This window comes from Hippichthys cyanospilos, chromosome 3, assembly GCF_059441005.1.
Source record: "Hippichthys cyanospilos isolate Australia breed blue-spotted pipefish chromosome 3, RoL_Hcya_1.0, whole genome shotgun sequence".
Lineage (NCBI taxonomy): Eukaryota > Metazoa > Chordata > Actinopteri > Syngnathiformes > Syngnathidae > Hippichthys > Hippichthys cyanospilos.
This window is the reverse complement of record NC_142371.1, coordinates 13,651,828-13,665,785: the sequence shown is the minus strand read 5'-3', so window position 1 is coordinate 13,665,785 and position 13,958 is coordinate 13,651,828. Positions and strand designations below refer to the sequence as shown.

Sequence of the window (13,958 nt, the reverse complement as noted above, 5' to 3'; positions counted from 1 at the left end):
GAGATCTGTAGGGGGACTGATAGCACATGTCACGGCTCACCCTTTAAGGTAGTCTGTTTAATAGTTATGTGATTTTAAGAGTTCCTCCTACTGGTTGAAGAGATTAGCTACTTTACCACTTATACATTTGGGTCGGCTGTAAATCATACATTTTGTATGCACACCTATACATATACGGTTAAAAAGTATAGGCGTACAGTATGATACAGTAAAGGTTTAAGTCAAACATCTATGATGTAACACTTGCAAAAAATTATATACTTATTGGACTAGTATTGATCTTTAATGAGGAGAATGAGGGGTAGTGAGGAATAAATTCATCATAAAGAAAAATGTGATACAAGCGGTCAAGAAAAAGCGCCAACTGCCACACAATTTAAACTTTTTTTTTTCGAATTAGGGAACTCTTTTCCTGTTGTGAATGTTTCAGATTGCCTTTTAAAACCAGCATAAGTGTAATTTGTATATCATTTTTATGGATAATTAAGGTCTTATATTAGTCAAATCTAATTTAAGACTAAGAGCCGCAGACAGTCTGTAGTTAGGGATGCAGGGTCACACTTGTTCAATTCACAGAGGAATGTGCACAGCATTAGTCAGGCCATTAGTGTTGCCAAGTATCTGTTATTCTCGCATACACAAGCCACTGTGTGTCAACAGAGAAAGCAATGTGTATGCGCGGGTTGTGAACAGCCAGGAGCATTGAGGTCTGTTCAAAATGCAAGCTTTGTTGGCCCCCTGAAGTAACCGCTAATGTGGAAAGGGATGTGTGTTTGTGTGTGTACGTATGTGCATGCGGCGTGTGTATGGGGGACAAAATAGCAGACATCGTGGGATCAACTTGCAGAGGGGACAGATGTGTGACATGTGTTTTTAATTCAGGAGCATCAACTTCTTCAGTACATCTCAATTTTTTTGATAAATGCACTAAATGGCAATCCTGTCCATCTTTGGAGAAAACTTGGAAAATCTCTGATCCATCAGTCCTAAAATGTTCCCAGAATTCATGACAAGAGTTAGTATTAGTTTAGCTTGGGGGAGAAGGGTGGTTCATTGAAGAATGGGAAAGTTCATGTAGACTATAGTTGTGTCCAACAGATCTGTTTTGTTGTTGATTGAGAACCAAAGCAAACCACTGCTATTACTTTTCATTCATCGATGCACACGTACTTGTACAAATACTACTTGTGGGAATTACATGTAGCTTATCCAGGATGAGTATACAATGATGGGAAAATGAAGAGACCACAATGTTTTCTTGTATTTCTTGTTAAACATTTATTCAATTTTACACATAAGGACCGCCTGACCAATAAAAGCAGTGAAAATGTTCTTACATGCTATGATTCTTTCACGTTAGATGACCAACATCAAAATAATTAGAGCCCATTTCTGGCAGAATTACCATACTGTAGCTATTTGCATTGGTGACAAAGAGGCCCTTTTAGACACACCACCTTTGCACAATCAGTTCTTTTGGTTCGGGTTGTAACATCTATCCATCCATCCATTTTCTAGAGCCGCTTATTCTCACTAGGATCACAGGTTTGCTGGTGCCTTTCCCAGCTGTCTGTGGGGAGTAGGCGGAGAACGCCCTGAACTGGTAGCAAGCCAATTGCAGGGCGCACAGGGACAAAAAAATATGCATGCATCCAATCCCACCAAACTTCAATTTCGTATGTCCAATACACCTGCCATGCAAGCAGAATGTTTGGAAAGAACCCATGTGGGCTAGGGGAGAACATGCAAACTCCACACAGGAATGCCGGAGCAAGGCAGATTGGAACTTGGGTCCCTGAACAGTGAGGTGGACATGCTAACCAGTGCTCCACCAAGCCACCCGGGGCTGTAACATCAGAAATAAAATCCTTTATAGACAAAGAGAATCCCCCCATATACAGTATCATATCCTACTTTTGAAAGCCCATCTGAAAAAACAGCTTAAATCCAATAATTATGTTAGTCATTCACATTGTTCGAATTTATTGAATGACTAAAACATCTGGACTTCCTCACACTTTTAACTCATCTATTGCTCTGCACCACAATGAAAATATGCAACGGCATTTTACTTGCTTAAGTGTTTTAAAATCGTTTATTACTTGATGTCTTTCCTACGTTGTACTGTACTACAAATGTAAATTAGATGTATTCTAACCTTAACAAATTTACACAAGTATTGTATCAGTGTTCATGAATGTGCATAGTTCCTTGAAATACCTTGTGACACCCATTGTATATCATATGACCGACAATAGAAAACATGGAGTCCAAAACCCCCATCTTTGGCAGTATAATACCATGCTTATGAAAGAAATTGGAGGTGAATTTGGTTATCAAGAAAATCACATGAAAATAAATACAATTTTTGTTCAAACAAATGTAGCTTTAGTTAAAGTAGGCATTTTTAATTAAACAGAAAAAAAAGAAATAAGGGTGTGTGTGTGTATAATTTCCTCAGGTTACTCCCTGAAAAAAAGGTTGGGGGTTTGATACAAGAGCTGTCAAAGTTAATTGATAAAGCGACAAGTTAATCGACAATTATTAGTAAATCGAGGAATTGTTTAGCGCTAAAAGGCCTCTCAACATGATTTTTGATGATTCTATTTCTGTAGTCTTTCATGAAAGCAGACTGAACCAATAACTCAATTTCAAATGTTTGGTGAATACATCATCAATCCCTCTTTGTAGCATTGCTCAATTGTTGTCACTAAAAAGCACTAAATAATCGACAATTCCTTGATAATCACTAATTGGGAGTAAGAATGGTTTAGCATTACACATTAATGGCAACAGATTATTTTTAAATTATCCTCAATCCAAAGGGTTCCAAAGGATTTGTTCAAATTTAAAACTTTTTTTTCAAACATAAGCAAAAAAAAAAAAAAAATGCAGTCGTAAGAGTCATGAAAGAATGTGTTTAATTCATATTCAAAAAAGAACAATAAGAGACTCCTATCATACGTTTTGCTCTTGCAATAATGTGTCCCAGGTATTTTCTTTATGTAGACATTATAAAAATCAATTAGTATTTTGGTGCACTTAGGTGAATTATCAGGTTTATTATTCTCTTAGGCTAATATTCCATATTTATGTATCACATACAGGTCAAATGCTGTAATGAAATGTGATCATCATCATTACTTGGTTGCTCAATTGTTATTCTTAGTTCTTACAACATGACACACACACACACATTTGTGTTTCTAAATACAGTAAATGACTTTCCAAAACTCCACAACAAAAATACAGATCAAAATGTGTTGGTAATCTAGTTATTAAAAAGGCAGAACATAAATATTTCTTCTAGACTTAATTTGTAATGATAAAAAAAAAAAAAAATACACCTCACAAAATCTGAGCCTTTCAGTCAACTAAGAATGTCTTCTGAGGTCACCTGCCTCCACCACCGAAAAAAAAAAGTTCCAGTGCAGATCCACCATTTCCAAGAAAAAATAAAAAGGCCTGGATGAACTGGCCTGATTATCAATTGGTGGTCACGGAGTTAGACTACTCAATACAAGTAGTTTTGGACTTTAATTTAGTTACTGTGCACCAGGGTGACAAATAGAAATAGTGAGCAAAGAGAGATAGCACCAGTCAGCACAGCTTTCACCAACAACACGGTCCAGCTACCCAAGACGAAGGCATGGATGAACAACCTGTACAAAGAGGATGGGGACATAAAAGAAACATTCACATTGTGTACAGAGAACATGCATTTGAAACTTCCTGTTATAGGCTACCTTCAGTTTTGAGCTCAATAATCCTGGCTGTTCACAACCGGTGCATAGACATTGTTTTTTCTCTGAGCAATTTGAGCTTTTATTCACTTCAAGTTGACTTGAATTCAATTTTAGACACCATTTCTTCAATGTGAACATTTGGATCATGTACGATTTGACTGCATACCATGAGATCATTCTTAAGTCACAATATTAAGACACTTTGTATTTTTATGTAATACACAGATTTGTCGGCTTTCCAATTGAAATATTTTGATTTGTTGTACTAAATCCTTTTATCAAGCAATGCCTTGATATGTACAAAGAGCAGCCACAATAACAATCGCAATAAGCCTATTTAGGCACTTACAATAAATAATTTGAACTCTGACTGCGCTCATGCTGCATTCGAAGGTGGGAAGTTAAATTTATCCTACCACACAGATTTATGACCTTAAGTGCCCGAGATGAATATATAAACAACAGAGATTGTTGAAAGTGATGAATTTGTTTTAGTGAAGTTGAGGTCTTTTTTTTCTGACTTCGCAACTTGAACCTCCCAGTTCTAAGGGGAGTTGGAGTATATGGCGAGTAAACATCAGAGGTGTTTGACGAATGGAGAAGGCTTAAAACAGCCCTTAGTTTGAAAACAGACCCACCACTGGGTTCACTTTAACTCCAAAGATAACAGACAGAAAGTGACAAAATACATGAGCTGCACAAGTGATGAAGGCAAGAGCTATCAAGGCAAGAGGCTATCAAAGATGTATTTTCCGCACTATAAGGCACACCTAAAAGCCTGATTTATTTATTTTAAAAGCTGATGGTGCACCTTATAATTAGGTGCACCTTATATATGGATCAATATTGAGATTGGAGATGGGGAATGAATTGATAAAGTAAGCTTTACCTGTTTCTTTTGTGTGTTGACATTGAGTTATTATGCTATTGAGAGTTTAGAGTTATTACTTGTTATTATTGTTATCACTTTGAGTATTACTATATTGTGATTGCACTGGAGGAAAAGTTTCCTGATATAAATGTTGCACTACATGTTATACCTTGCTGTTAAAAGATAAACTGTCACGGAAATACTAATAAAATAAAACATAAGACAGTTGTTTATTCATTTTGGGAGTGAATGGAGTTGTCAGAAAGCTGGTTTGTAATCTACTAATTAAGTTTGACTGCTTCTACTGTTGCGCCTTATAATGCGGTGCGCCTTACATATGGAAAAGTTTTAAAATACGTCATTAATTGAGGCTGCGCTTTATAAACGAGTGCGCCTTATAGTGCGCAATATACGGTACATGCAAGGCCTGACATTGCTTTCGTTTAGCAAGAAACTTCGAATCTTTCTAAACGCTTCTTTAAAAAAACAAGTATTTCAAAGGAAACAAAAGCCTTTACTATTGAATTTTGAAAATCAAATGATCAGTTTGTTATTCAGAAAATGAACTGCATTTTGCAGTGTAATAAATAGCTTATCCCAACTTTCCAAGTTACCCGATATTCAAACAACGCTTTCAAATACTCCCAAAGTTGTTTTTTGTAAGGCGACATGTTTCCTTGGTCGGCATTTAAATAGGTAGAAACACATTGAAATTGCAAAAGAAATGCATTATTATAATTGTTATTAAGTCACGTTAGGGCACATCTGCATACAATACACTGCATTCTCCATTCACTCTGATTCATAATTAATGAAGGAACATTACTGGCTTACAGTTTGTCAAACGTGGTGCAAAAACAACACGATAGAAACACTTAGTCAAACCCCCCCCCCCTTTTTTTTAATATAATTCAATATGCAAAATGTATAATTTTTTTTAAAACTGTGTGTATATCTGTGCAATTTCTGTATATATAATTAGGATTTTATTTACTATTTAAGTTAAATTAGCATTTAATCTTGCAAGGGTGTTCTCTGTAAATCCCCTTGATCAAAAAAAAATACCATTATACAGTGAACCCTCGTTTATCTCGGTAAATGCGTTCCAGAACCCGCCGCAAAAGCTGAAAATACGCAAAGTAGTGCCGCCCCTTTTCACATAAAAAAAACCAAACCATTTTTTCAAGACATTCGTTTTTAATGTGAAAAGTCTTCCCGCTATATGCATTATTTAAGAAAAAATATTACTGCAGTACACATATTTACTTAAATCTTAAATTATTAAACCTTATACATTGTAGTGCAGTGAACTATTCCCCTTTTCCTTTGAAGTCACGTGCAGCTTCTCGAAGGGAGAAGTAACACGGCCGTGGCCCGCCATTTAGGAGTCAACAAATCCACCGTTCGCTACTTTAAGGACAAGGCGAACATTAGAAGACAGCTGCCATCACCTTTGACAATTCAGCGAAGACAGTAGTTAGGGCTCGTAATAAAACGATAGTCCGTATGGAAGCTGCTTTAGCAATCTGGATTGCCAACTGCCGACGGAAGAAGCCCTTTCTTTGAAGTCTCATGAAGTTGCAGTCATATTAGTAGCGGCCCGGACGTTGAATTAAAGTCTAATCTGTACATGATCAAACAATGTTGAGTTTACACTTGAAATACCATTTTATTATAAAATAAATCTATGTAAGAGATTACAAATGGTCAAGTGGACCGTTTGCTCCTTACTGTCTCTGACTTCTGCCTGTGTGTTGACAACAGCGCCGGTGTGCGCTTCATGAGTTAAACGGCGCGTGTTCGTGTTGATCAAGAAGCGCACCCACAGCAAAAGACGCACATGCACACACATTGTCGGGGCAGAGAGAGACATAGTAAAACGGTATTTATCATGTACAGATTAGACTTTATTTCAACGTCTGGGTCGCTACTGATATGACCGCAGCTGTGCGAGACTTCAAAAGGAAGGGCTTCTTCCGTCGGCAGTCGACAATCCAGATTGCTAAAGCAGCTTCCATACAGATGATCGTTTTATTACGAGCTGTAACAACTGGCTTTGCTGAATTGCCAAAGGTGATGGCAGCAGTCTTGTAATGTTCACTCGTCCTTAATGTCACTAACTGTGGATTTGTTGATTCCCAAATGGTGGGCCACAGCCGCGTAACTTCTTCCATAGAGAAGTATCACCTTATCAGCAATTGTCATCATTTTTTGTTGGCGTTTAGGCTCAGTGCAAGCCTTCGCGGGAGGTGCATGCTTGGGAGCTATTGCAAAAGTTCAATTTGTAATGAAAAAAAAAATCTTGAAGTCGTGAATCCGCGTAATTGAAAAAAAATTTGCGATGTGGTGAATCCGGGTAATGGAGAAAAAAAAAACGCAATTTGGCGAATCTGCAAGAGTGGAACCGCGAAGTAACGAGGGTTCACTCTATACTCAAAACACACGTCTCTTTAAAATTGAATGCAATTTAAACATAATTGCATTGTAAGCGCAAACTCGAAAGCCTTTTTTGGATGTTATTAAGTTTGCTCTTTTCCACAACATGTAGGAGAATCCCAATGAACCGATTAGATGCTCTTTGTGCTCATTTCGTGAAAATACAATAATGAGTGTGTTAGGATGCACTTACTCCATTAGGAAAGATTTGTAGACACAAAGTGCTAGCAGCACAGTAACAGGAAGCCTAAAGGTTTTGGGAAGATCATAACGTGTAAACATCCAGACTACTGCAGCCATCGCAATATAATGGACCTGAACACAGACACAACGAAAAGAAATCATACAAACAACTACTGTACCTTTTCACGTGTTGCTGTAATTGCAAAAAGGAGTGAGAGGCAAGGAGAAGAACACAAATGACACACTCGCCAAACTAATATTAGTGTCAAAGCTCATCTGAATACATTTCCAGGGGTAAGAACATGAATGACACACTCACCAAACTAATTTTAGTGTCGAAGCTCATCTGAATATATTTCCAGAGGTAAGAACATAAATGACACACTCACCAAACTAATATTGGAGTCAAAGCTCATCTGAATGTATTTCCAGTCAAATTCGATTCCTCTAGCTCCAACCCAGAGAGGAAGACATCTGCAGAACCACAAGCAAAGTGTTTGATATAAACACTCATTTGATGCAACTGAGCTATTTGTTTTATTAAAGCAAAATCAAGTCACGCATGTAAATTTACAAAAAGGGAAAAAGACACAATTCTAACCTTGACATTACAAGCTCTGCAGTTGCCCAACCCATAGCGGCGACCATGATTTTATACTCTCCTTTGCCGGCATTACGTGACATGACAAGATGGAGGCCCAACAGGTCTGCAAGGTCCACTGTTGCTTTCATAAATTCCTTATCAAAACAGACAAACACCGAAAGAAAAACAGAAAGAGTAAAAATATCCTGATTTAGGTCCTTCAGCGCATCACTATCTGAACCAACTACCGAAACAGGTGTCCATAAAGAAACTTTAAGAACAGTACATTGTCCACAGTTTCTTTACAGTTCAAACAATTTATTACAAAGGCAGTGTTTGAAATATTTGAATTAGATTTATTTCATTTGAATATTTGTTTACAAAAGTTTTTATTTATATTAAAATTTTGTGTTTCGTATACTTTGTTGATGGAAGCAAACTGATTCACTGAACCACTATAGAATAGCTAATCCTCACGAAATACACAACGTGAACCCTGGTTTATTGAGACAAAATTGGATGTTCAGACTCAACAAAACAAGAAGTATGGAAGAGATTCACCATCACGTCTTTCAATTTGTGCAATAAAATAACGAGACTTTATAGTCACCTAGGACATATTATTACTATAGTTAGTTTGACTGTATGATAAGTAAGGGCTTTAAAACAACATTTTCATAAGAAGAGAGCAAAATTGAATTCAGTACAGCCAAGTACGTTTATGTGTGAAGTTTTGTAGAAATATGTTCAGAATTGACAAAGTTATGCTGTTTTACTTTCATGTGAAGTTTTTTTTTCCTCATCAGGTTTTCAACAGGGGTATTATAATGTAAAAAAAAAGTTTCCTACAAATGCTATTTTCAATGTACAGAAAGCTCAATTTGCATTTTGACAAATTTTCATTTTTTAGAAATCTTTTTACGTGTCATGCTTGCGAGCCATATTGGCGAGGTGTGTGGGAAAAGGTGGATCCGAAAAAGGCAGGGAAGCCGGGAGATGTGCTCAAACAAAATCATTTATTCAGATGGTGACACTGGGCGAAAAGCGGTCAACTCAGGATCACAAAAAGTAACACAAGAAGTGTATACCAAAACCAAACTCACGGGGCAAAAACAACGATGAAGAAATAACGAGGTAGAGACATGGGCTTAAGACAATGACCCGACACTGACTAACACCAAACTGAAGCTTAAATAGACATAGGCTAATGGGAATCATGAGGCAGAAGAAACCAAAGGGCTAAGCACAAAGGGGACAAACGGAAACAAATCACACTAACTCGACTAACAAGGAAAACAGAACATGATCCCGGACAGTAGTAAATAGAAACCCCACAAAACACTTCGTCAAAAACTCATAACAAAACCCAGCCTACCCACACAGGCATGACATTACGCTGCTACATGAAGTCAAAGGAACGCTGTCATTCATCAAGCATTTAGGACCATCAGCAAGCGCTTGATTCTCATTTGAGCAATTCCATGTTTTTACATGAGCTGCGATGTCCATCGTCTTGAATATTTATATACATGATCAAAAGAAATAGCAAACTAGTCTTTTAAATGGTAATATAATGTCTCAAACACATTTTTTCCTGGATCACTATGCCAAAATTCAAAAAGTTTTGAAGACATGAATTTCTCCACATTTTTAATGAAAGAACACTGTTTCAGTGGAGAGGCTTAAATACAGCTATTTAATGAGTAATTAACTAGTTAGGTCATTTGTATGTATAATAGTGTCTTTTCACTTGTTTTTGAGTTTTCTTTTTTAACTTTGTTTGTAAAAAAACAAAGTATAACTTGCTAGGTTTAATTTTTGGGACTGGAATGGAATACATAAGATTCGTTTCATTTCAACAGGAAACATTACCTTGATTTATTAAAGTTTCAGCTTACAAACAGGCACACTGAATCAATTACGTTTGTAACTCGAGGTTGAACTATTTTCAGCTTCAGCAGAGGTCATTCTATCTATACTGTATTTATGAAGGCGTAATTGTTCACACAACTTTTATCAACCTCATTTTTGCGACAGCATATTGTGTCATGATGTCACAACGTCACTGGCACTTACCCCAACAAAGTCGTAAACGCCAGCTCCTCCTTCCCAGGTGGGGAAAAATGTTGCAAGGAACAACATCTGGCAAAAACAATTAAGAGCAAAAAATTATACAAGGGTTTCACATGTTCTTAGGGGAACATGATCCAGACAGTTTTTGGTGGTATTTGGCTCCTTGGTTTGAAACATCTTTTGAAGGGGTCAATACCTGAGTCAATAGAGTAAAAAATTAAAAGTTTCACAATAAAGTAGGGCTGCACAATTAAGAACAAAATAATAATCATGATTATTTTGGTCGATATTGAAATCACAATTATTCATCATGATTATTCATCATGTTTGGTCAAATGTGTCTATGTATTGCCCTCTTTTTTTTTAAACAAGCAGTATACAAACAAGGCTTTAAGGCTTGATACTTAGAAATAATAATAAACTAAAATGAATAAATTAAATAATTAATGGCAAAAAAACTGGCACACAGGGCAACATAAGCACAATATTTATTTTAAGCAAATTTGAATAAATTCAAAGTCAAAATGTCATTTTCAGTCATTTCAAACTGAATTAATTACATTTTTTTGCCAATTTGATTTTTCAAAATGGGTCTCAATTGAGCGAGCACGGTAAATACCAGGAATCAGGTGAGAAACTCAACGCCATTTCACGTTGGTCAATAATATATTAGGGTGAGAAAAGTGAGACTTTTGTCATGTGAACATGTGGGAAACATTGCCCTCTGTTGGTAGTGCTTGATTTGACTTGTAATTGAAAAAAAAAGTGCTTGACTTTTCAAATGTTAATGTCGCATGTTAATGTGCAGCTCTACAATAAAGGCATTATTAAGAAATAAATATAATGAATACAGTATACTGAATAAAAGGCTAGGGATCTCGTAATGTGAAAAGAATCATTAAAATGCCATGTATTATCTTTAAAATTTCAAATGGGACCAATTGATCTTCTTAAAATACACTTGTTAAACATGGAATTAGTAGAAAAAAAAGTCCAGTCAACGTCTGTAGTTTAGGTAGATACACTTACATCGACTAAAATACACACATCAGGATCTCTTTTAGTTGCTATTTTTCTATATAAAGACTGATCAAGCTGTGTTGAAATGTAATTATAGATTTTTCTCATTGAGCGTTCCTCAATCAGCTTTACTCACTTTGCAGAGTTGGACAAAGAGGTATGTAGCTCCAGCCTGGACACACCTCCAAAAAGCGTTATACTCTGAACTAAATATCAGACACACAAGGGGGAAAAAAGATGATACTTTAAGTTATTAGAAGAAAACAATCTTAACATTTTGCTTGTTAGGATTAAGTGTGACCATTTGCACAACAGTAATACGATTTTGCAGACCCTTACAAAGCTGGCATCACTAAGCTGATTAGCCAACCCCTTTTTCTCCACTACAAGGGAGGGCAAAGCAAAATCAACATGTCCAAATAACTACCAATTTCTTAAAAATCAACTCGTGCTTCATTGCTAAGTGTATCATATACGTACGAGAAAACATGTTTGATGACATCATCAGACCATCCAGTTCCAAGCAGAAGAACTGCTTGAGCCATTGATGGGGATGCTGTTACAAGATCACTTTTTCCCTGCTATTTGAATGTAAACTGTATTAACTTCCACTGCACTCTAACGGCCACAAAAGAAGTTGACCGTGCTCTTTCATGAGTGTTATATTCTCTCAGTCAATGTCACTGTTTGTGGGTAAGCACCAGAACTTGGAATGTCAGATGATGTCTCATAATGCTCACTATACATCTTGAGCTGGGGGAATTTACGTTTTACTGGAAATACAATTCAGTAAGCCAAATTATACTGCCAATAATCTCCATGCTGTGATGAAGGTAGGGCTGGACCTTTCTGTCCCTCCACACGTTGACCAAGGTGTCTGCTCAGTCTAAAAAAGTGGCCATTCAATAAGCCTAATTCTGTTGCCAAATTAACCAATAATCATGATGGAGTCAATCAAACTGGAAAAGGAAAAACCTCATTAGCGACCATTTTTAAAGGGACATTGTGTAAGATTTAGACCGTTTTTCATTAAAAAGCAATAAAGTAACAGATTATTAATTTCAAAAACTTGTAATAAAGTGTGTCCTTAACGACCAACTAGGTCTAGTTATCATTAAATTATATTACATGGGGGGGTGGCACTTCTCCAGAGGCTGCCATATTTGTTAAGGAACAATGGTAAATGCAGAACATCCTGCTGTTAGTGATGAAAAACAGTCTAAATCTTACACAGTGTCCCTTTAAAACAAGGCGTGGTTACAAAAAGAGATATACCATATCTCAATAGTATAATAAATATATACTCATTTCAAATGTATTAGGTGGATGTATTGATGAAGCTTTGCGATGCACTTACAGTCCACTGCACTTGTATGTTATAAAGTAAGGGAAATACGCCAAGGCGAAGCAATTTCCAAAATGAAACAGGGTCATGACGGCTGGTGAAATAATCTGGTCGCCTGTCAAAAATAAAAAATAAAAAATAAAAAAGAAGAGGAGGGTACAAGTATTAGTCCATACGACCTATGTTTAAGGACATATCACCACGTTTGTTCACACCACTGGACAGATACAGTCACTGGACAGATACAGTATTGTACATTACAATGCAACAAGTGTAATTCACGCAGTAAGTGAATGAATGACTGGATGAGACTGGATCAAGCACATTGATCACGCGCATGTCAATCGAGCCACGAACACGGTACACGATATACATTCAAACACATATTCATCTCAATTTACTCAACAAAAATTAGCATGTGGATAGGTTATTTGCACAAAACATTATATTAGCAAGACGTGACTTACAACAACACAAATGAGGTTAAAGCAGAATGTCGTGTGGCACCAAATGATAACCGGAAGTTAATGTAGCTCTACGTTAAAATCCCTCCGACTATGCTTCCGCTAGGGCTCAACGATTCACATAAACACCAGACGAAAACTCCGTAAATCCGTCCGTCCTTCAACCCATCCACATATTCTTCCATTCCCCTTTCCTCTCCCTATCCGAGGTCGGGTCGCCTCCCTACTGACCCGTGGTCGGGTCGCGGAGTAGTAGTTTTAGCAGGAAAACCCAGACTTCCTTCATCCAAAACACTCGTCACAGCTCAAAAGGAATCTCCGGGTTTTTATGCTTCTCTGATTTCGGTAGACTTTTACGAAGGCAAACTAGTAATCTGTGTTTAATCAAAATATGACATATGCTAACATCTGACTTTATTTTGGAATATGACAGAACCAGTAATTCAAATAAATTTGAATACAACATCGATTTCTCTCGTGTGGTGTCGCTTAACTGTTGTTCCATCCTTTCATTACCTACTGTATTATGAGGAGTTGGGTCGTGGGGGCAACAGCGTTTGCAAGGAAGCCCAGATTGCACTCTCCCCAGTCAATTCGTCCAGCTCCTCCAGGGGTATCCCAAGGTGTTCCCATACCAGCAGAGACAGAGGCCATCCTGGGGCCGTCTCCCACGCCCAGAATGAGATGCCCCAATTGTCTCAACTGGCTCTCAATATGGAGGAATAGTGGCTCGATTGAGCCATTCCTGGCTGACAAAAGCTTCAGGAAACATTTGGTCACGAGCTGTAGGTCGTGACCAAAAGTTTCTCGAAGCTATGGTAGGAACGTAGATCTAGATCATTAAATCGGGAGCGCCTTTCAGCTCTGCTCTTTCATCATGACAAACCGATGGGTCCGCTTTGACAGCAAACGATGCACCAATCCGCCTGTCGATCTCCTGCTCCATTCTGTCCTCATTCAAGAACAAGACCCTGAGATTCCTGAACTTCTTTATAATGGGCAGGTCCCATATTTAGAGGTGCTGATCTTCAAGTCTGGGCGGATCTCGTCTACGCCCAGGGGTCTGCCATCGAGGAGCTTATTAATTATCAGTGACTTCAAATGCTGAGAAAGAACCATAAATGGAAGCAGCGATGGTGGCATTGAGATCTATTAAGTATTCCCCGCACCAACTCACGGCATCCCAAGACAGTCACCAGCACACCATCTAACTATACGCCGTCTTAATGGTGAATAT

At 37.5% G+C, this 13,958-nt stretch overlaps 1 protein-coding gene across 1 annotated transcript; it reads right to left on the bottom strand.

Moving 5' to 3' along the window:
- Positions 1-2,898: 2,898 nt before the first annotated feature.
- Positions 2,899-12,950, bottom strand: tmem147 (transmembrane protein 147). Its single transcript, XM_088411767.1, has 8 exons — positions 12,725-12,950; positions 12,270-12,372; positions 11,049-11,118; positions 9,896-9,961; positions 7,838-7,974; positions 7,626-7,710; positions 7,247-7,368; positions 2,899-3,662 (listed from the first exon to the last, which is right to left on the bottom strand). The coding sequence occupies exons 2-8, from the start codon at positions 12,344-12,346 to the stop codon at positions 3,542-3,544; spliced, it is 678 nt and encodes a 225-aa protein (XP_088267893.1). The 5' UTR covers positions 12,347-12,372; positions 12,725-12,950; the 3' UTR covers positions 2,899-3,541.
- Between the last annotated feature and the right edge of the window lie 1,008 nt (positions 12,951-13,958).